Raw genomic sequence first — 22,078 nt, 5'->3', positions numbered from 1 at the left:
ACACTTGCGACAGAGCCTCCCTCCGCGTGGCCTCATTTGGCCTCTGCCTCCGCTGTGCACAAATGCTGTGTGGCCTGTCACCCCCGGAACCCGACTCTGTGCTCACACTTAGAGAGAGGACATCTCTCTTACACTCAAATGTTCAAAAAATGTCCAGGACAAAACTTATAAGGGCTATATAAAGGCTCAGTAGAACAGATTTTTAGAGCAGATTACAAAACAGAAGCTGTAAAGAACCAGATTGAAAATTTGACTACATTACAGTGAAAATATCTACATATACATAGATGTATTTTTACCTTTTTTCCCCAAAAAAAGACAGCGTAGCTAAGATTAACTGACAGACCATATGCTGGAAAAGCATGTTTTCAATTAATATGTGAAAGATTTATTTCCATATTAGAGAAATAATTAAAAATTAATAAAGAAATGTAAGAAAAGCCCAGTAGTGTAAACAGGAAACCCGACACATGGAAACGTCTAAGGGCAATAAACATAAATGCGGCTCAGGTGGCTCACCAGTGATCAGGGAAACGTAAATTCTCATTAAGCATAAATTACTTTACAGCTATGAGACTGACAAATGAAATGAAAATATGTCCCAAATGTTGCCTCCGTAGTGGATTTCTAGAAACTCACATGCAACTTTGTAGATCTTTACAAGTGTTGTGAGGAGCGTTCTGGCTGAAGGGTTGAAAATGCCCGTGCTTTATGACGCAGGAAGTGCATTTCCAGGTGGGCCCCTGGGAAGGCCCCACTCTCAGCAAGGACGCCTGTCAGATTGCCTGTGATCACATCATTTGAAGAGCAAAACGTTGCCGATGGCCGGGTACCAGGTAGTGCTCGCTCTTCAAGGACCAGAGCAGAGCAGTTTGGGCTAGAAATAGCTCCGGTGACAGCCCAGGACACTGCGTCCGTTCATGTCGTGCGATACCGTGCGGATGGCAGGGCGCTAACCCGCGGGGATGGAGTACCACATGGACGTGAGAATAAGTGACGTGGTCTCGCTCTATCCACGGGTCCACACCGAGGCAGCAGTGTGGATGGGAACAGTCGCCGTAGTACAGGACCCTTCCTGAAATTTTAAGAACACGTTAACTACTATCGAATATTTCTTTGTACATGAACGTGTGGTAACGTATAGAAAGTTTAATTTATTATCGTGGTTACCTCTGAAGAGCAAAGGGGAGGTGGGCTCCTCAAATGCATTTTTAAAAAAGTATGTATGCAGAGCTGCCTGGGTGATTCAGTCAGTTGAATGTCTGACTCTTGACTTCACCCCAGGTCATGATCTCATGGTTATGAGGTCAAGTCCCACGTCAGGCCCTGTGCTGAGCATGGAGCCTGCTTGGGATTCTCTCCCTCTCTCCCTCAGCCCCTTCTCCCACTCGTGTCCATGCACACTCTCTCTTTCCAATAAAATGGAATAAAACAAATTAAAAGAAAAGTGCATACGCACATACACACGTATGTAAATGTACACACACAGCTATGTGAGCATATGCACACAGATGTATAAATATACACACACCAGTACGTGAGGAGAGACACGGGTTTGCAAACACACATACACACGTAAGTGTAGATATATACACACGTATGAACATATGTGCATATAAGCATACACATGGAAATCCATAAATATAAGTGCATGTACAAATATGTAAATATAAATACACACACAAATATATTAGTGTAAACACACAAATATCTAAGTGTAAATGTATACATACATACAAGTACATATAAATACACCAAAAAATTACAAATATTTTAGTATAAATTAAAATTATATACATCTTGTGTTGGACAGATAGATAGACAAAATATTAAGCTTTTAATTTTAATTCCAGTGTAGTTAGATACGCAAAATAGTTTAAATTTTGCACATGAGCTTTCATACGCAGAAAATAAAACGGTCGGTGGATTGCAGGGGAAGGGCCGTCCCGTGGAGACGGGGGCGCAGGGGAAGGGCCGTCCTGCAGAGAGAAGTGGGCGGCAGGCAGCTGTGGGGGCTGAACCGTGACTTGGTCTCCTGGCTGTGGCTGCAGGGTTTCCTTTGAGCCAGGGCCTGCCTGGCGGGAACACCTGCTTTCTGTGGTGAGCCCGGAGGTTCTCACTGTGGCCAGGATGGGCCGTGCTCAGAACAGATGGGGAGAAACCACACAGCAGCAGCAGGAGAAGCAGGTGGAGGAGAGGCTGGTGCCAGGGGAGGCTGGGGAAGCCCTGCCCAGTTCCCAGTTCCGAGTAGGCTGTGCCCTGGCAGCAGACTTGGCAGGTGGACACACCGCCCAGCGTGAGTGACAGTCTGATCGTGGCCCAGGGAAGTCACAGCAGTTCTGCCGCGAGGGGACGGACCCCCGCATCATCGTGCTGGCTGCTGGGGAAGGCGTCTGTGCCTTCACCGGTGACCCCTCCCCAAGCCTGCAGGTGGGACCTCAGTGCTAGCTCGCTGTCTACCACCAGGACAGACCACCGCTGACCCCCAGCCAGTGTCAGGGGTCACAGGGACGTGAAGAGACACACTGTGTGTGCTTGTTCTGGGAAGCTCCTTGTTCCATGAGAACACCGCCAGAGCGTGGCAGCTCTCTGCGGATGGGTTTCAGAGGAGTCGCGGTGGAGGCATTTTAATCTGGGCCTGCCGGGAGACTGAGGGAATCAGACTGAGCTCCATGCGCGAAGCCGTCCACCTGACCTACCTTCACCAGGTGACCAGGACAGAGCAGAAGCCCACATGTCAGAGCAGGGTCCGGTTCATCCCATCCGTGAATGTGTCCCCGTGGGAGGTGATCGCTGATCCTAGTCTGACATTTGATAGTAGTTAACCTGATGGTGGTGAGCAGGGGTGAGTGGGTAGGAGGCAGATCAGAGCTGGTGCAGGTGTAATCCCTCTGCGAAGGGAGCGTAGTGGGAAGGGCGTGGATGAGCTGAAGTTGTAGAAGGTGGTGGAAGCGTGGTACCTAACGGAATGCGAGGTTGGAGGGCTCGGCGTGGCGCCGAACTTTGGAGCTTGCGTGGCGGCTCTGGGAAGAGAGGGGTGGGAAGGGGCGTTGACTTAAAACCACATTGTTCAGACTCTCCTGGCTTTGTCTCAGTTACTGAGATGTCTGCGCATGGCAGTGCTGTAGATCTCACGTGAGCCATGGTTCCGTGGGACGTGAGCACTGTCGTCAGCACGGAGACACTGGGAGCCATCGCCAGGTGTGCCCTGCTAGCCGTGCAGGTGTATCCCCACCTGCAGACGGACAACAGCTGCACTCCACATCCGTTAATCCGTTGACCGAGATGAAGGAGGTCAGGTTTTCCTCTGCAGGCACGTGCCAGCGCACTCCCCTGGCTCTGTCTCTCACAACGGCGGTGTCGTGGAGTCAGGGGGAGACCGCCCTCCTCCGGGTACTCCACAGAAGCAGAACCAGTAGGTGCAGGTGTAGAGATACAGATACGGGGAGGGGTTTATTATAAGGATTAGGCTCCTGTAGTTACGGAGGCTGAGAAGTTCCCCAAGATCTGCCCCTGGCCGGCTGGAGACCCAGGAGAGCCCATGCTGTAGGTTCCAGGCTGAGTCGGAAGGCCTGAGAACCAGGGGAGCCCATGATCCGGTTCAAGTCTAAAGGCAGGAAGAACTGATGTCCCAGTTTGAAGACCGTCTGGCAGAGGAATTCTCTCTTGTTTTAGAGAGCATCTGCTTCTTTGTTCTAGCAGGCCTTCAGCTGATTGGACGAGGCCCATCCGCATCATGAAGCACAATCTGCTTTACTCAAAGTCCACCAATTTAAAAGTTACTCTCATTCAAAACACTTTCACAGGGGCACCTGGGTGGCTCAGTCGGTTAAGTGTCTGCCTTCAGCTCAGGTCACAATCTCAGGGTCCTAGGATCAAGTGCTGCATCGGGCTCTCTGCTCAGTGGGGAGTCTGCTTTTCCCTGTCCCTCTGCCCCTCTCCCCCGCTCATGCTTGCTGTCTCTCAAAATAAATAAATAAAATGTCTAAAACAAAACAAAAAAATAACCACTTTCACAGGAATATCCCAAATGATGTTTGACCAAATAACTGGGCACCATGGCCTAGCCAAGCTGCACACGAAATTAGCCATCACAGGGGCCAAGTGAAGTACGTGAGTTGGTCCCTGGGAATAGAGTTGCAAGCTGAGTTTGCTGTGGTGGTCAGGTACTTCTGTGGGAAGACAGGACACCCCAGAGCACCTAGGAGGTCAGGGAAGGCTCCCTGCAGGTGAGGATGTGAGAGCTGAGTTAGAAAGGAAAGGGGGGGAGGAGTTTCTCAGGCAGATGGAATAGTGTGTGCGAATGCTCAGAGGCAAGAGCAGATGACATGTGGAGGAACTGAGGGGCTTTAGTCTGTTGATTTGCATGGCCAGCACGAGGCAATCGGTAATCGGGGGCCAGAGGTGACGCTTTGTAGGGTCTGCTACGAAATTCAGACTCTGCTCAGTGCAACAGAGAACTTCATATGGAAAGTGGGATTATTGGTAGTTGTAATGTGTTTGAGTTCATTTTTCAAATACCTATAGGCTTGGTGGTGATACAGACAATGTTGGAGATATTCTAGTTCTGGAACCTGAGAGGTGGATGAAGTGTTCATGGAGCAATTTAGGTGAGAGGTGATGCTTTGAATCAGGAAGTGGCCGTGAGATTCAGAAAGTGGAAAGATGGAGGAGCGCCTGGGACCTGGTTGATGACACGGAGACGTGGGGCAAGGGGCTGCAGGGTGACCCCCCGGTGTCTCACTTGGGCCAGACTGGCGAGTGGCAGGGCTGATCTCTGAGGCATGGTCAGCAACCAGCAGGTCTGGAGTCTGGGGTCTGGGGCTGGCTCTCCTGGCTCCAGCATCTGTGCCTTTTCTCCGCACCTGGTGCTCGATTGCCAGATGGTGACGAAGAGGAGACTGACACCCCCAGACAGCAGCAGAGCCAGAGTCCCTTCGCCGGGAGGCCCAGCTCCCAGGGTGACTCACATTTACAAGAAGGGTGCTATTCACAAAATCATTCATCATCCTCTCTGTCCGTATGGGGTCTGAGCTTGCTGCATCTGTGTACTGATTACTGGGATTTTTCTCCAAGTTTGTATTAATGAATATTTTCTAAAACACAGAAATGTTGAAAAACTATCCCAGTAAATGCCCATATACCCATCACCCAGATTGCGTAACTGATACTTTCATATATTTCCCTCACGTACGTGTGTGTGCTGCATATGGCGTGAATTTCAACCACAGACCCATCAGCCTGCCCATCACATCAGGCTGTGCATTATCGTGATCTGAGCTTCCCACTTGGTTAAGAGCGTAACTCACGGATCTCGATCTCTCTCTCTCTCTCGCTCATGGAGAGTGGCTGGCACCATGAAAATACGCTGTTTACCAACAATGTTTTGTCTGATGGTGTTTACATTTATTGGGGATCCTTCTGAGTCCTTTAACTCATCAGATCTGGCAAAGTGACTTCCTTTCTTCGGATGAATGGCCTTCTGAGAGTAGCCTTCCCTCTCCCGCTGGAGACGTGCTACGGCTCCTCTTAGACGAGGTCAGGGGCGCCTGGCTGGCTTGGTCATTAAGCATCTGCCTTTGGCTCAGGTCATGATCCTGGAGTTGGAGGATCGAGTCCCACATGGGGCTCCCTGCTCAGAGGGGAGTCTGCTTCTCCCTCTGACCCTCCGCCCTCTCATGCTCTCTCTTTCTCTCTCTCTCTCTCTCTCACAAATAAATAAAATCTTAAAAAAAAAAAAAGAAAGAAAGACGAGGTCAGCCCCTCTCTCTGTGTCTGGAACCCTGGACTTCGGTCGTGGCTGTAAGGACGGCTTTTCTGTCTGCTTCTCAGCTACTCCTTCTTAATTTTCTGAGTCTCCTTACACACACTGGGCTGCACGTTTATTCAGTGTTCTAGCCAGTTACAGGCACCCTGGCCGTGGGTGGGGAGGTCCTCCGCGCCGGGTGGGAGGCTCTACAGGCCGCCTCCTTGTCTCGACATGCACCCCGTTTTCGAGTCCTTTTGTTCTGACACTAAATGAGCTGAGACTCACCCTCGTCACTTCTCTGCTGGACCCAGAAATGTGGTCCCCCATCTCCCCAGAAGTTGGGGTTACTCTTTTTATTGAGTTCAATTGAATATGTAGAAATAAAGCTTCCAAGACTATTGGCTGGACAGAGCAAGAAAAAGTACTTTAAAACTGCTGAGACTTTCACATTTCACATTACAAGACTTTTGCCTAGATTTTATTTTTCTTTTCTGTCCTTTATGTCATAAGTGGAAATCTTGAATTCTACTAATCTTATCATGCTTACATACTTATTAGTCCTGTGTGTGCATTAAATACTTTCCAGGTTATAATATCAAAATCTCAGCCCTAAAACGATTGACTTAAGGTGTATTTATTGCTCACCTTTGATCTTTAGAATGTTATCAATTATAAACAGACAAACTGGTATGATGTGCACAATTTTTTGAAACCGTTATTTCCTGTTTGTGGTCATATTATCAATTTAACATACAAATTAGCTTGAATATTTAAATTAGATTATAATATTTGGGCTTTAATATTTTTCTTTTGACTCATTTGATTTTTGAAAATGTAAAACTTGCAAGGTGCACAATTCGATGCAGATTAAAGGAGCGCTGGAGAGACCGCACGTCAGCCCCTGCTCCTGGGCTCTGGTGCTTTCTGTAATCACTGGAGAGACCGCACGTCAGCCCTGCTCCTGGGCTCTGGCGCTTTCTGTAATCACTGGAGAGACCGCACGTCAGCCCTGCTCCTGGGCTCTGGCGCTTTCTGTAATCACTGGAGAGACCGCACGCCAGCCCCTGCTCCTGGGCTCTGGCGCTTTCTGTAATCACTGGAGAGACCGCACGCCAGCCCCTGCTCCTGGGCTCTGGCGCTTTCTGTAATCACTGGAGAGACCGCACGCCAGTCCCTGCTCCTGGGCTCTGGCGCTTTCTGTAATCACTGGAGAGACCATACGTCAGCCCCTGCTCCTGGGCTCTGGTGCTTTCTGTAATCACTGGAGAGACTGCACGCCAGCCCCTGCTCCTGGGCTCTGGCGCTTTCTGTAATCAGTGCAGCTTTTTATCACTTATATCTAGATTTTTATTTTGGGGGAGAAAAGGTAAGTGTATGTTTTCTTCCTCTTCTGTGTTTCCGCCCTGATGCCATCCTCTCCTCCTGACGCACGAAGGCGGAGCTGTGCTGTTGTCCTGACCCCATGCTACTACGTTGCCGTGGCGGTGGCTCCTGTCTCCACTCTCAGGGCTGCGGTGCTCCTCTGTTCACAGACACTCTGTGCTCCACAGACTGTTGCAAATGCAAACATGTTGCAATTAATATCCGTGCACATGTGTTGTTTCCTGTATGTGACGGTATCTTGCCGTTAGCATCTTAGAGGAGGTCTTACAGGCCACGTAATAGATGTGATGAGGGAGCAGAAGGCTGGCTGAAGACAAAGCACTAACTGACACCCTGCGACTCCCCCCCCCCCCACTCTTGGGTGGGACACGTGTGACATTCTTCTGGGAAGCCCCCAACCATCTCAATGCTTATGCCTTGCTAGAGGGAAAACAACCTTAACTTGACAAGGGCAAGGTCTCCAGTATCCTGTGAGTCCTTTGACATATGGAAATACTTTCTCAACCTCCCTTTTTCCTTACCTCCCCCAACCCCATAGTATATAACCAGCCGCCCCTCACAACCTGGGGCAGCAGCTCTTTCTGCCCACGGGTCCTGTCCCTGTGCTTTAATAAGCCACCGTTTTGCACCAAAGAGGTCTCGAGAATTCTTTCCTGGTCGTCGGCTCCGGACTCCACCCCACCGAACCCCACTGGTATTCCACAACCCCGTCAGATGCGTGATTTGTTAGGTGATGCACGCTTCTCTCCCTGGGGTCGGACTGTTTTGCCTTAGCCGAACAGTTCAGGGAACTGCAGTTTCCTGCAGATGTTGACCAGCGGAGGGCGTTTTCGTGTGTTTGTTTATAGGTGAGATCATTGATAAATCGCTTCTCAGGTGAGGGCTGAGGGCCTGTGCTTCTGGTTAAAATGCGGTTTCACGTTTCCAAGCAAACACAAATGTATAGTGTCATCTGTCGCCTGCTCATACCTCAGACACGGGCCGTGGGCAATTTTACCTGCTTTCCTGTAGTCGTCAAAGTTTTTTGAAAGGTGTCTAGCAATTTAAACTTAAAAAGCTACAGCTTTCTAATGAAAACCTGAAATTAACTCTCTAACTTAATTGTGCAAAGTATTTTTCCTTTATAGTAGTATTGCTGTGGTACTCTTAATTATATACTGACCAGACATGGGTTTGATCATAAATGTCACTGTATAAAGTATTGACTGAGTAGTCTGATAGTTAATTCACTTTTGTTCTCTTAGACACCAGGGCACATCTACTCCGCGAGGCTAGTGTGTGGGAGCGTGGGCTGCACAGACGGTGGGAGTCAGTCCCCAGCAAGGCTGTCGTTTTGCTCCCATGTGAAAGTCTGCTTATGCCACCAAATTGAAGTAGACATTTCAGGTTACACTTAGTGTACAATTACGAAATTAAGATATCTCATTACAGTATTACCTCCAGACAATTGGTTGAACAACTAATCGATGTATTGTGGTAACATTAAGGATAGTCAAGCACAGTAAAGTGATTCCAGAACTTTCCGTTAGAACTCTGATTTGCGTTAGGTGGCTATTTGTCCCCCCTTAAAAATGTCCAAAGGCTTCTCTTCCAAATACTACTAAATCATTGGTTTTAATAATAAATGATAATGAACAAAACAAAGACGGTTTTTGTAATTCAAAATTATGATTTGCTGACACATAGTCATACATGATTAGTAAATTCCTCTGAGTTCTGACCACAGGATTTGTTCAGTGTGTTATTTTCTGCATAGGAGTTTTATTTATGTCACACAAAATGATTGGGACGGTCATTTCTAGAACACGGGGAGTTTGGGGTTATCCCCATGCCTTTCCCTGCATTTATATAAGGGTGATTTTAGCAGTTGGGTAGCAATTCCCTATGATTCTGGAGTGGAATCCACTTTTCACTGGATTCTGGAAAGAATCCGGCATGGATGCTACATTTTTACTTAGTATTTGAATCACCATTTATTTGAAGAATAAAAGCTATGTTCATTTCCTATCTTACATCTGAGTAACGTCCATGTTTTTTGTTAAGGAGGAGTTCTCTAGTGAGAAACATGATGTGTAGGAAGGAAAAGTCCAAGACTGAGTGTTACACTCAGTATCAATACACTGGGGGACTGAATTTTATTTTTAAACATAAAATCATGGAATGAAGTACAGGGGTTGGCACCGCAATGGGCAGACTGAAGTATTTGAAAAGTTCTTGGACGTTAGGGGGGAAAATGACCTGCGGTTCTCCAGTTCATTGCCATGAGGTTTGATGAAAGTAGGCTTGAAGATTAGCTGGATTATTTCATATAAATTTATCCAAAGATATTAAGAAAACTGTATAGAAATTCGCTGTCAAATGCTTGCTTCTAAATATAGAAAAGGCTCTTGGATATAACATTGTCTTCAAAAGAAAGAAGGCTGTTTCCCATGGTGTGGGATAGCTTACATTATCAGTTCTTCGAGTTGGGAATTTTAATGACTTTAATTCGGGAAATGTTATTCCTTTACTTTAAAGAACACACATCAGGGGCGCCTGGGTGGCACAGCGGTTAATCGTCTGCCTTCGGCTCAGGGCGTGATCCCGGTGTTCCGGGATCGAGTCCCACATCAGGCTCTTCCGCTATGAGCCTGCTTCTTCCTCTCCCACTCCCCCTGCTTGTGTTCCCTCTCTCGCTGGCTGTCTCCCTCTGTCGAATAAATAAATAAAATCTTTAAAAAAATAAAAAAATAAAAAAATAAAGAACACACATCGGATTTTCTTTCTCAGTTCTGATTTTTCAGATGAGCAGACCGAGTGCCGAAAAAACCAGCCAGTTCAGTGGGAAATGTCCGTAAAACACTGTTGCGTCAGAGCGAGTAGGTGGCTGTCAGAAGGTGTGTTTCCAGCAGCGGTTCTGGTGTTCGGTGAGTGTCAGGTACCCAGGCACCTCAGGGAAACACACCTGTCACCACACCCTCAGTCAGGGACGGTGGGCCTCAGCAGCACGATGGTCTGCTCTAATCATGATGGCTTGTTCTTCCCGGACTGGGGAGTCAAACGGAGCTCCTGAGTAGCTCAAGGGCACAGGAAGGGTGTGTGCCCGCTGCTGGCCCTGGGCCCTGGAGGAAACGCGTTTCAGGGGCCTTCAGAGGGGCAGGCCGTTCTCGGCGGTGTGTGCCCGCCATAGGCCGTGTGCACGGGATGTGCTCAAGCGTATTTGTAAACATGTGATGTGTGCATGTGATGCGCGGTATTCCCGGTGTGTGAGAACTGCACGCGATGTCTCCACACCACCATCCAAGAAAGAGAAGTGGCCTTTTCTCACTGACCTTGCACGTTTCCACCTGGGGGAGGACCTCCCCGGCTGGCCGAGTGTCTGGGGTTAGCAGTGAGAGTGCCGTCCTCACGGTGGACACGCATCTGTAGACTGCGAGGAACAAGGGCTAGGGAAGGGCTGGGGTATCTGACGAGTTAAGATTTGCTTCGGGAAGAGAAGAGACAGGAGAACCAGGAGGAGGAGCCGAAGGACAAAATCCAGGACCCAGGATGTAGCCAGTGGTCCAGGAGGGCGTGGGCGTCCCAGACGAGTCTTCAGCAAGTTCAGGCTCGTGAGCTCCCAGTGGGGGTCTGAAGAAAGAGGGTTCCATGTGCCGTGGTGATGGGTTGAAATGAATCCTTGTTGACTTTCTCTTTAAGCCGCTATGAGTAACAAGTAGTTTCTGTGTACTGTTGGCCCCTGGACTTCCTTCAGCTGGGAACTGGGCTGGAGCCACAGGATTGAGCCTGGTTGAACTGGAGGGGAGTGAACTACAGCCTCAGAGCCTGGCCTGGTCATCACTGTGCTCGTGCGGTGGCGTCTTCTCTTGGCCAGAGCACATGAGTGTAGCTCCTGGGTGTTTCTCTCCCTTTATGCAGTGTGAGGTGAGTGTCCCTAAAGTTGGGTGGAATTGCTCAGACACGCCGTGTTTGAGTCTGGGTGCTGGGAAACTTGTTCTTAAAGCAATTCTCTGCAGTCAGAATATGCAAGGAGATGGTGTTGAGACTTTGCTTTGGGTAGCAGAGATGAAAAGGCTTTACACTTTCTGTTACATGCAGCGTTGTGTTTAAGTACGAGGACATAGCCGTGTGCGTAACACACGCAGTGGACCACTGTGATCACAGTGGTCGGCAGCACAGATCTGAACGTTCTTGAGCTGGGTCGTTTCAGGTCTCTGCATTGCTGGCCCCCTTGGAGCGGAGGGTCAGTCTGGAAGGACAGGTCAACTGGCCTTGGCCCCAGGGACCGTCCCACCTGCCAGGACAGCTGCGGCATTGGTATTCAGTCAGTGTTAGGTAGATTATGTTGCCAAGACAAGTGGACTCAGCCTTTAGCCGTTTCCAAGGAGAGCTGTTCATTGCTCACATCCACAGGCTGCAGGTGCGGCTCAGGTGCGGCTCCGTGACCCCTTGTCCCATGACCACACAGAAGAAAATGCTCTCAAAAGTCTAGGCTGGTATGAACGAGGGAAGTGACGCAGAGTGGCTGGTGACGTGGGAAAAGCAGTTTCACACCCACACACCCACTTCAGTGGAGGGCCTGCCTGCGTGGGCTCTGTCTCGTTGACCCTGTCTGCCCTGGTCGGGAAGTGAAGTCTCGGGGGCACCGTGGGCCAGGCTGGGTTTGGTGTGAGGGCCAGTCTGCTGATCCCTGATTTAGAAAGTAAAGTAGAAGAAAATATCTATTTGGAAAATCCCAAGTAAAGTGAGGACCAACATGAAGAAAACTGAAAGATTTAAATATTTAAATTAAAATGTGCTCTGCTACATGCATTCCAAATAGATTAAGTAATTAGTGTAAAAAAATCAAACTATAAAACACTCCCACTCATAAAACAGATATCAAACTGCGTTTCTGGCAGATCATTGGCAAGAGTCTTGCAGAGTCTGATAAAATGGGAGGAAATCACAGGGGATTGACCTGGGGTCTCCCCTTTGGGGTTTTGGGGGGGTACTGGTAACTGGACGGCGTCTGGGCAGGAAGGAAGTTACAGCTCAGAGTAACCACGGGGCCCCGGGGACCTGGAGCGTCTGGTGACTGAGAGCTGACTGCAGGGGGGGCTGTAGGGTGAGGCAGGGCAGCACTGATGCGTGCAGAGCCAGGCTGGGCGGGCGCCGTGGAACGCCATGCACCTTTGGGCTCCCCTGGAGCTCCTAGGGAGGGTCGGCACATGATATCATGGGCCGTGTCATTCATTCATGTGTGCATTCATTCATGAGACCCCGGGACAGACTGACTGATTTGGGAGATTTGAAAGTGGGGGTCCCCCAGGGTCATGGATTTGCTGGACTGGGTCTCAAACCAGAAGTTCCGACGTCCGTGTCGGCACCGCAAATGGCTTTGTTATTTTATTTTGTTTTGCTGCGTATTTCTAGAGTTTAAACTATATCTTTTAAAACCAGTCCAAGAACAATAGATCATTTTAATATGACATGTTAATCAATGTCTAGAAACGCAAAGAGCTATCGGTCATTACTGGACAGTTAATTTCTGAAAGTTCTTTCCAGCGTTCAGTGCCAGATGCAGACACACGGCTTTTAATTGAAAACCGCTCTAGCGTTGTTTTATGGAATTTCAGGATTATTGATCAGACCCCAGCGGTGTTCCTCTCCAGGCACTGAACGCGAAGACCGAGTAGAATACAGGACAGGAAGTTAGCTCTCCTTCCACATTTCAGGTGCTCCTTGCCATTTGCTCCGCACCTGCTGCTGGGTGCACAGAGAACTCAGTAGAGGTCGCGGTACAAGGACATCCCCTCTGGAAGCAGGTTTAGGAAATTGCAGATTGGCATTTGCCAGCATCCAAAAAGACAAACAAATGAGTGAGGGAGGCATTGTCGGCCCTTCATGTTTCCTGGGCACGATGCTTTTGATGACCCTGCATGACCCACCTCTCCCTTCCTCCTGCTGGAGTCCTGTGCTTGACGCTCCCCCACACCCAGCCCGTCGGGAAGTCCTGCCCACTCTGACTTCTGGGGGTGTGCCGATTCCACCCCAGTCTCCCCATCCTCACTCACTGGACGAGTGCAGCAGCCTCCTTCTGCCTTGACCTTCCTTCTTACCTTGACCTTTGTGTAGTTTTGTAAGTTACGAATGGTTGAACTTGATGATTTTGGCCAGTATTCCCCAGCTGTTATGGAGGTCTGGATTTTCAGATGTTCTTAGGTGGCCATTCCAAAAATATTTCTTTGGGAATGTGTCCCGTGTAGACGTTCTCTGTGGACGTGCACCAGGGTTCTCGGGTCACGTGCCCCAGACCGGGCTGGCTGGGTTAGGACGCACCCAAGCCACTCTCAGGGAGAGACTCAGGAGCGCGTGGCGGGGCTGCTCTGGTCTGAACGCCCTGCAGGTACAAGAGGCTTCCAGTTCCCTCGCATCCTCACCTAAGATTTGGTTTTATTGTTTTTACCGATCTGTTGGGTATACTAAGAACGTTTATAAGAGTTTTGAAGTAATATCTCTATTTCCTTCAGTTCGTAACTTCCTGTCTCTTCCTTGCAAGCCGGTGTTAGGTTCTGTGGGATTTCTGAGCGCTGACCGTCAGATTTGGAATTCCATCCGGTTATGATCAGAGACCACGTTCTGCCCGACCGTGATTCCTTGGGGTCGATTTGGGGCGGTGTTCCATGGGGACTCCGAAACGAGATTTGGTTTGCTCCGAACGTAACCTCCACGCGCCCTGTGGGGCCGAGCTCAGGGCCCTGACATCGAGTCACACACTCCACCGGCTGAGCCAGCAGACGCTCCGAAAGCGAGTGTTTTTAAAATTCACAACTGTTTCTTTCAGGATTCGTAACCATGTTTCGCATCTTCTGTACCTTTGATTGTTTTCCTCTTATTGTAGCAGCAGGTAGACTAACAGGATTGTACCCACATCTCCACCTGCACTTTTAATGATGTTTGTCTGCATTATTTGGTGGTTGGTTTTATCTTTGGAATATTTGTTGGAAATGTGTGTGGTCTTGACTGTTGAATCTTCTTGATTTATTGTTCCTTTATTTATTGATGTAGTATTTTAGAGAAAGAGAGCGAGTGGGGGAGGGGCAGAGAGAGAGACTCTCAGGCAGACTCCCAGCTGAGTGCGAAGCCAGACACAGGGCTCGATCTCGCAGCCCTGAGATCCTGACCTGGGCCGAAACCAAGAGTCAGATGCTCAACCCGCTGACCACCCAGGCGCCCCTTGGTTTGTTGTTCCTTTTATCCGTGTTTTGTTGTCATGTTTTTCTTATTGTTGTTGCTGGAATATCTGTTTTCTTTTTTTTTTCATGAATGGGTTTAAATTGGTTTGACCCCTTTTGGGGAATTCATATTTCCCTAGTTTATGTATCACTGTCCTTTCCTTTTCAACTTTTTTGTATATTTTCATGTATCTTCGGTTTATTTCTTGTCATTATTTTGTTGTCTGCAGATTTCATGTGAAAAGCTTTCAAACTTGAAACAACCACTTCCCTTCTGTCTGTGGAAAATCTGTTCTTTTCCAAGATAAACAATTGCATTGTCTGCCAATAATGATCATTTTTTCCTCTGCTTTTCCAGTCATTAAACACCATATTTCTATTTCCTGCCTTATTAATTTAGGGATTTTCAGAACAACGTCAGACAGTAGTGATGATAGTTGGTGTTTTATAATAACTTTTTGACATCTGTTAACAAGTTCATAAGATTTTTCCTCCTGGTTTATTTAGGTGATTCGTTACGTATGGATTATTAGGACATTGTTTTGCTGACATGTAACTCTCTTCGGGTGTTTGGCGTGTTATTCTTTTATTCTCCTGAATTCGATTATTGGAGGGCTAAAGACAATCCATTTATATCCAGAGCTGAGATTCGTTCTTCCTTTATTTCTGTTCTTTCTCTGTGTTTGTCAGGGTTTTCATTTTTCTGTTGGATGTGGTGAGAGTAATTCCCTCTCTCTTGTACTTTGAAATCCTCTAGGCAGCGTAGGATTTCTTTCTTTGAAAGTTCAAAAGTCTGTACCCATTACCCATCTAATCTTTGAGTCCTTTATAAAGAAGGCTCTGATTAAATTCTGAGTTTGTTCATTGTCCGTAAATCTGCTTGAGTTCTGATAAGTTAATTTCTACAGAAGGTGTCAGGCTCTGTGCTGAGCAGTGCGTCTGCTTTCTCTGCCCCTGCCGCCTGGATCTTCTCTGTCTGTCTCCTTCTCTAAAACAAATAAATAAATCTTAAAAAAATTATATATCTGTATATCTATAAAGAGTTGTTTTGACAACTTCAGTAGTATCTGAGTGGCTGACAGCTGAATTCTGGTAATGATAAATGGTAATTTATTTATTTTGCTTTGATTGTTTTAATGTCTTTTCTGACTATCGAATGTGTATACTGTAAGACTTTTTCCCCCAATATTTTCCTCAGAATTGATTGCATTTTAAAATACAGTACAAGCAGGTGGATATCTATTTTAAATAACGTTGAAATGCTACTTTGTGTGTGTGCGTGTGTGTGTAAATCTAAGTCATTCAAATGTTATGCCATTTTGTGAAGAGTCTTCTGATCTTTATGACTTTTATAGCATTCTATTTTTGCAGAAGTAGGAATCAGTTAGCAGCACGATGCCCTACCTTCTTTCCCCTAAACGTACATTATAAGTAGGTCACTACTGACAACCTTGCTTGTTTTCTTGACAGCTGTAAACTTACTGGGCTGGAGAGCCAGTCCCCTTGGGTCAGACCACCAAATGCCAGTTACCTGGTCAGGGTTACTGATTGAGATTTGACTTGAAACAACTTAAAACAGACATTTGAGAGACCTCATCTATGGCGTTTTCCTGGATCGTGGGACCGTCTGAGTCCTGCTTTGTCACAGCACCAGGCAGCCGTGGCTCTGAGGATCTGAGCTGACGCTGCCCCACAAGGTCTGGGCGTGTGTTTGCCTCTGTGTCTTCTCACGGCTGGTGGTTAGCGAGGGTCTATTTCTGAGGTCCTCCTGGCTGTGATGGATGGCTGCCCTGTCTGGACCGGAGCCATCCGAGGAAGGATGTCAGTCTTTGAAGAAGTGAGGGCGTGTGCATCCCCGGGTCCCGATTCTCATCCCAGATCTGCCCCCCAGGGCATGCCCTCGTATGGACCCGGGCCCCTTTGTTCATTTCTAACCAGCCAGCCTCCCCGTGCCTATTGTCAGCCTTTCTGCCCAAGAGAATCACCAGGGAATTTGTAAGCCCCTAACCCCTGACCCGCAAAGCCAGAGTCGCTGCTGGGGCCCCGGGCGCTAGTGGCTTTGAACTCTCAGCAGGTGATTCCAGGGGCAGCCCAGTTTAGAACGCCTTGTACCGCTCTGAGCTTCTGGCCTCAACTTTTCTCTCTCCTTTTCCTTGTTCAGTACCCGTGCACCCGCCCCCATCGCTCCCACCCCACCCACCGTGGCTCTGGGGTGGCTGCTCTTTCCTGGCCTCTGAGTCCCACCCCCTGGAGAAGCTCAGGGGACCAGGGTGGGGTCTCTACCTGCCCTCGCAAAATCCTCGAGGATCTACTGAGCCTGCCAGTCTGCCGCTGGTAAGGAAACATCTCCTCAGGTACAAATTCCCCTTCTCTGTGTTCCAAATTAAAAATGACTTAGGTTTTTTCTTTAAAATTCATCTCATACCTGATGGCATGAATCATTTCATGGTGGAAACGTCATTTCTCACGTGGCTGAGAGCATAATGGCAGTGTGGGTAGCGGAGGGCTCCTCCTGCTGCCACCGCGGCTTTGATGCTAATTACACCTGAGAAATGCGCCGCGTGACAAGCAGGGCGTGCTGTCAGATGAGCTGTTTGGTTTCTGAGTTTGCTTCCTGTTCACTTCGCTGTTCCTGTCGACTCGGAATCAAGTGAAGTGGATGGATTTTCACGGGAAGCTAGTGTTAATTTACATTTAGAGGGTTGTAGAAAAGAGCCTGTCTCCGTGGGTGCAGATCCTGGAATGTATGCACCTGGCTGGGCTGAGCGGAAGGGAGCTCCTGGCCTGGGGGCTTCAGGCTGGCGGCCTGAGGGGTGGGTCCTCCGCCCAGGTATGCGCTGGGGCCACCCTGGTGGGTCCTCGCTGTGGTGCAGGGGCCGAGTCTTGCCCCGTGGTTCTGCTTTGCGTGCCTTGTTGGAAAGCCCGACAGTCAGAGAGATACTGGCTGTGCAAGTTTTCAGCTTGGTCAGCAGCATTCCTGGGATGCAGGAGGGTCCACAGGACTCGGTGGCTCCGTTGCCGCCGTTGTGGCATTTAGTCTTGTCCCTGGAGGGCATCCACACTGCCGCAAGCATCCACACTCACAGGGGACCCTTGCTGGGCTCTCTCTCCTGCTCTTTGGTCGGTTTTCTAACCCTGGACCATTTTTACCCACGGTTGTAATTCTTAGAGCTTGATAATGCCAGAGTTCTGCAATTCCAGGACGCCGTCAACAATAACATGAATAAAAACCGTTATTTTCTGTAGCACTACAAAGGGCAGGGAAAGCAGCCAAGGAAACGGAGAGAGAACATCTTGTAGTTCGCATCCTGACGGTGTGGGCGCCAAGTCCGCAGAGGAGTCAACCCATGGCCGACTGCAGTCACTGATCCCTACCAGAGCAAGACCCCCATCCCTCCTCTGCCCTTCCTGGCCCCAGGAACGCCCCCCACTTTAGGAATTCCAGGTCTTTCTGTTGAGGTCCAGCTGATACACATTCTGACTGGAGCTGCGGTGACCAAATAGATTAGTTTCAGGATGATTGACACTCTCTTCTTTCATTTTCCCATGCACTTCTCTGTTTAGTTAGTATTCCTTTAGTGTTTTCAATAAAGGGTTCAGTTTTCTCCCTTAAAGTCTTCAAGCTGTTTTGGTGGGTATATTCCTGGGTACCTAATGGATTTTTGGAGGAAATTCTTAATTTTTTTTCTCGTGGTTCTATTGGGTAAACATACAAATTATATTTGCAAACTAATTGTCTATTTATATTATTGTATATAAATTATTGTATAAATGTGCGACTGTATTTGCAGATTGCATTGATCTGTTGTGATTTTATCCCGCCGTATTTCTGGCCGTAAGTGATTTCTGACATGTTTGTATACTTCCAGTTTTATTTGTGGACCTCAGTGTCACCTGTAAATATTGTAAATGCCGTTGAATTTTTATACCTTTAGACTCTTTTCTTATGTGTCACAGAAGACAAAGTTGTACAGGAAATGCTGAGGGACAAGAGTGAGGTGGGCATTCTCACCGTTTCATGTGAGGTTTTCAGAGGGGATTAAGTGGTCAGTCTTTTAGACATTTACAAAATTACTACTATTCCTGCTGATTTTAGGAGCACTGTGTATGTTCTGTGTGAGTCTTTATCAAATACACATGATGCGGAGATCGCTCACTCTGTGAGTACGTTTTCGATCTCTTCATAGTATCTTTTAATGAACAGAATTTCTCGATTTTTATGTAGAACAATTAGTCTCTTTCTGGATTAGAACTTCAAGAATAGAACATTTCCAGGCTAGAACTGATTTGCATGCTGTTGAAGTCAACTTTGCTCCGAGTCCACGGAGATGTTCTCACCTATTTTCCTTTAAACGTTTTGTCGACTTACTGTTCACATGTAGCTCTGAAGCCCGGCTAGATTGTTTCCTACGCTCTGCAGCGGGGCGGCGAGCTATTTTATTCTATGTGTGGAAGAGATACTTTCCAGACTTGACGGTCGTGCTGCGTTTATCACAAGTGAGGGGATCACACGTATGTGGATTTTTTCTGGACTATGTGTTCGCTCTTCTCCACTGAGCTATTTTTCTTGAGCAAATACCCCATATTTTAATTGCTATAAACTCAAAATAGTTCTGGATATCTGGCATTATACGTCGTCAGCTTGGGTGTTCTTCACCTTGGCTGTATATGACTGCATTTCCATTTGAAATTTAGGATTATTTGTCAGTTTCTAAAAACTTGATGGGGTTTATGATTTTCTGTTGTTTTGAATCAACAACAGATTAATTTGTAGATTAATTTGGAGAGAAATGAGAACTTCACAGTGTGAACTCACCCAATCACGAACACGATCTGTGACTTATTTAGGTCTTATTAGTTTCCTTTCAGTAACACTTTCGAACTTTTAGTTGTTAATGCTACTGCGAATTATATCCTTTTATTTCAGCTGTTATTATTTGCTGCTGATATATTGAAACATACTTTCACAGTATTGTCATAATACACCGTTAACTGGTAATGATGTTAAAGACATAGACTAAATGTTCGCATGTTCCTGTGGCAGGCATAGAGACTTTGGGATTATGTTCATGCTCAGAGACATCATCTGTGAACTAGCTTCGTTTTTTTCCTCTCCTCTGTGCATCGTACATTTCTAAAGTATATATTAGATACAGAATTGCACCGGCCAGGAGCACAGTGTTACAGAAGCAGCAACAGTGAACACACTTCTTTTTCTCAGCCTCTGTCTCTGGAGGAAAGCTTTCAGTAATTCAAGGTGGTGAATGACAAATGCTTTTAGTCTTTTTTAGATATTTTCCAGAAGGTTAAGGAAGGTGTCTTTTATCAGAAGATTTCATTGTGAATGAGTATTTAACTTTATCAAATGCCGTCTTTGGAATTTACCAGTGATCTTGTAAGTGTCTTCTTTCTTTGTCCCTGTGTTTGGTGGCCAGCCCCGAAGAGTCCCTGGTACACGTGCCCCTGTGCGGTCCGTCCCACGTTGTTCCAGGGCTGGGCTGTACCGTCACAGCATATGGCAGATGGATGGAGTTTGGTCATTCAAAGCTGCAGTTTCATCTTGGGAGCAAAGTCTCTCTTGGGTCATCCAGTCTGGGGGATGCGGGCTGAGCGTGGCACCCATGGCAGGGACTTGGAGCCTTCTGCCAGCAGCTGTGGGAGGGGGTTTGGAGCAGGGGACCCTGGTCCAGAAACACACAGCAAGCCGCCCCCTGATTCCTGACTCCAGGAACGGTGGTTGTTTTCAGCTGCAGATTTTTGGGTATTTTATTATGCAGCAAGAGATCACTATTACTTAGAGCAAATTACACTGATCTTCGAATGGTAAACAACGTTGCATTCCTTATTTTACTGGCTCGAAACAGGTTTTTCCTTTTTGTATTTTTCTGGGTTAGATTTGGTAATTTTTTTAGGGTTTTTACACGTATGTGATTGATGAATACATATACTTTATTATAACCTCCTTGCGAGGTTGTATCCAGAGTGGTATCAGTGGGGTCACGGGCGTGTGGATAGCGTGTCAGTGGGGTCACGGGCGTGTGGATAGCGTGTCAGTGGGGTCGCGGGCGTGTGGATAGCGTGTCAGTGGGGTCGCGGGCGTGTGGATAGCGTGTCAGTGGGGTCGCGGGCGTGTGGATAGCGTGTCAGTGGGGTCGTGTGTGTGGCTGTGCAGTAAATACAGACTGGACCGTTACCCAATTTATACCAATAGGAAACAGCTTCCATGGTGCTTAAATGCTGTGTGCACAGGGGTCACCGGGGGTGTTGGGAAAGGTGGGTTCTGTTTGGGCGGGTGGGGTCTGTGGGTGGAGGGTCTGCATTTCCAGGGAGCATGCAGGAGGCTTCCCCCCAGTCTGAGCTCTTCCTTCTCAGACTCTTCTGCTTAATAGAAGCATCTGGTAAGTCTCTACAATCCGGAGGCTCAGACTGCATCGCACACGGATTGAAGTGTGGGTCTCCGGCAGGGACAGGTGCAGGCCTTGAGTCACTCCGAGCTGAGAGCCACTCTGGGACCACCACGTTACCCTTCACAGAATGCAGGCCTCCCTCTCGTGGGCCTGTCCTCGTGGTTCTGGCCTGAGGGTGCAGCTCCTGCCATCTTGCTAGGCATCCCGCCTCCCTCCCCCTCCCTTCCTCCTGGCCTGCAGGGTGACCGCCTAAGGCTGTGCAGGCAGCACTCCGCGTGCGGCACCTGGTGCTGCAGACTCCAGACGGACAGAAATACCAGCTGCTCCACCCCTGAGACCCGCCAACGTGAGCCTGGCGGAGGGGGGGGGGCGCCCGAGTGAGATAGGGCACCTTTAGACAAGCACGAGGTGACCTCTCGTTTGTCTGGAGGTGTCTTTCTGAGTTTTCCATTCTTCTTCGTTGGCTAAGAAGACCTGGCCACGCTACCTTCTTTAGCTGCGGACGTGCCCCCTCTCATCCGCGCCTGCTGACAAACCCCGTTGGCTTTGCCAGGTGGTGGGGGAAGGAGCCCACCGGGCCCCAGCCACCCTGGAGCCGGTGCGTGGGCCCCTCTGGGTACTTCTGATAAAGTCAGTCTCCACGTAATGATGAGAATTCTGATACACGTTTTGCTGATTTTCAACATCTCCTCTCCAGACTGATAAATCTTCAAACAAGTACTATCTGAATCTTCCTAAAGGGATGATTATCATTCAAAGAGCTTTGGTAAAAGTGGAAACTAAAGCCTTTCTAAAGGTAGAAAAATTGGTTTGAACAAAATACTAATATTTTCAAGCTTTTAAAGAAAACCCTAATTTTCTTTTAAAAACATGTTGATTTAAATCCTGTAAAAACTGTTCAGAAACAGTTACTCAGAATTCATATTTACTGTGTGTTAAGAAGCCATGGCCAGATGGAAGCCGCTGTGCCGTCCCCACAGGGTCCGTCTGGGTGCGTGTTCCGGGGTTGTGGGCAAGCGGGCCGTGGTCCTGTGCTCACAGCCTCTGCCTGTGTTTCCGCTTTTCCCCACAGACCAGAACCGGCATGGCCTCGCTGCTCCGCGAGGGGTCTGGAAGCGCGTGTGATGTCCGCCTGAAACTGACAAAAGAGGTCCTCACGATCCAGAAACAAGACGTGGTCTGTGTTGGTGGGAGCAGTCACGGCGCACATGTAAGTGCCCCATGGCGCCGGGCTCCGCGTGGATGCGTCAGGGAGGCCGCAGAACAAGGTCGGGGTCGGGAGTATAGCTCTCTGTCTCCCCGGCTTCTCGAACGTCCTTGTTGGTGTATTTCCCTTGAGGAGC

The 22,078-nt window shown here is 48.2% G+C and overlaps 1 protein-coding gene across 1 annotated transcript in view; it reads left to right on the top strand.

The window, feature by feature from the left end:
• The window catches only part of SNTG2 (syntrophin gamma 2), a 200,176-nt gene that overhangs the window by 27,924 nt on the left and 150,174 nt on the right, over positions 1-22,078 (top strand). Inside the window, exon 2 of the mRNA XM_087863901.1 lies at positions 21,808-21,945. Within this exon, the coding sequence (XP_087720027.1) occupies positions 21,808-21,945 (138 nt within the window). The remainder of the gene's footprint in view (positions 1-21,807; positions 21,946-22,078) is intronic.

Source organism: Ursus americanus, chromosome 7 (genome assembly GCF_024610735.1).
Source record: "Ursus americanus isolate L20-20 chromosome 7, mUrsAme1.1.p, whole genome shotgun sequence".
Classification (NCBI taxonomy): domain Eukaryota; kingdom Metazoa; phylum Chordata; class Mammalia; order Carnivora; family Ursidae; genus Ursus; species Ursus americanus.
Note: the sequence above shows the minus strand (reverse complement) of the source record. Positions and strands in the feature narration are given on the sequence as shown.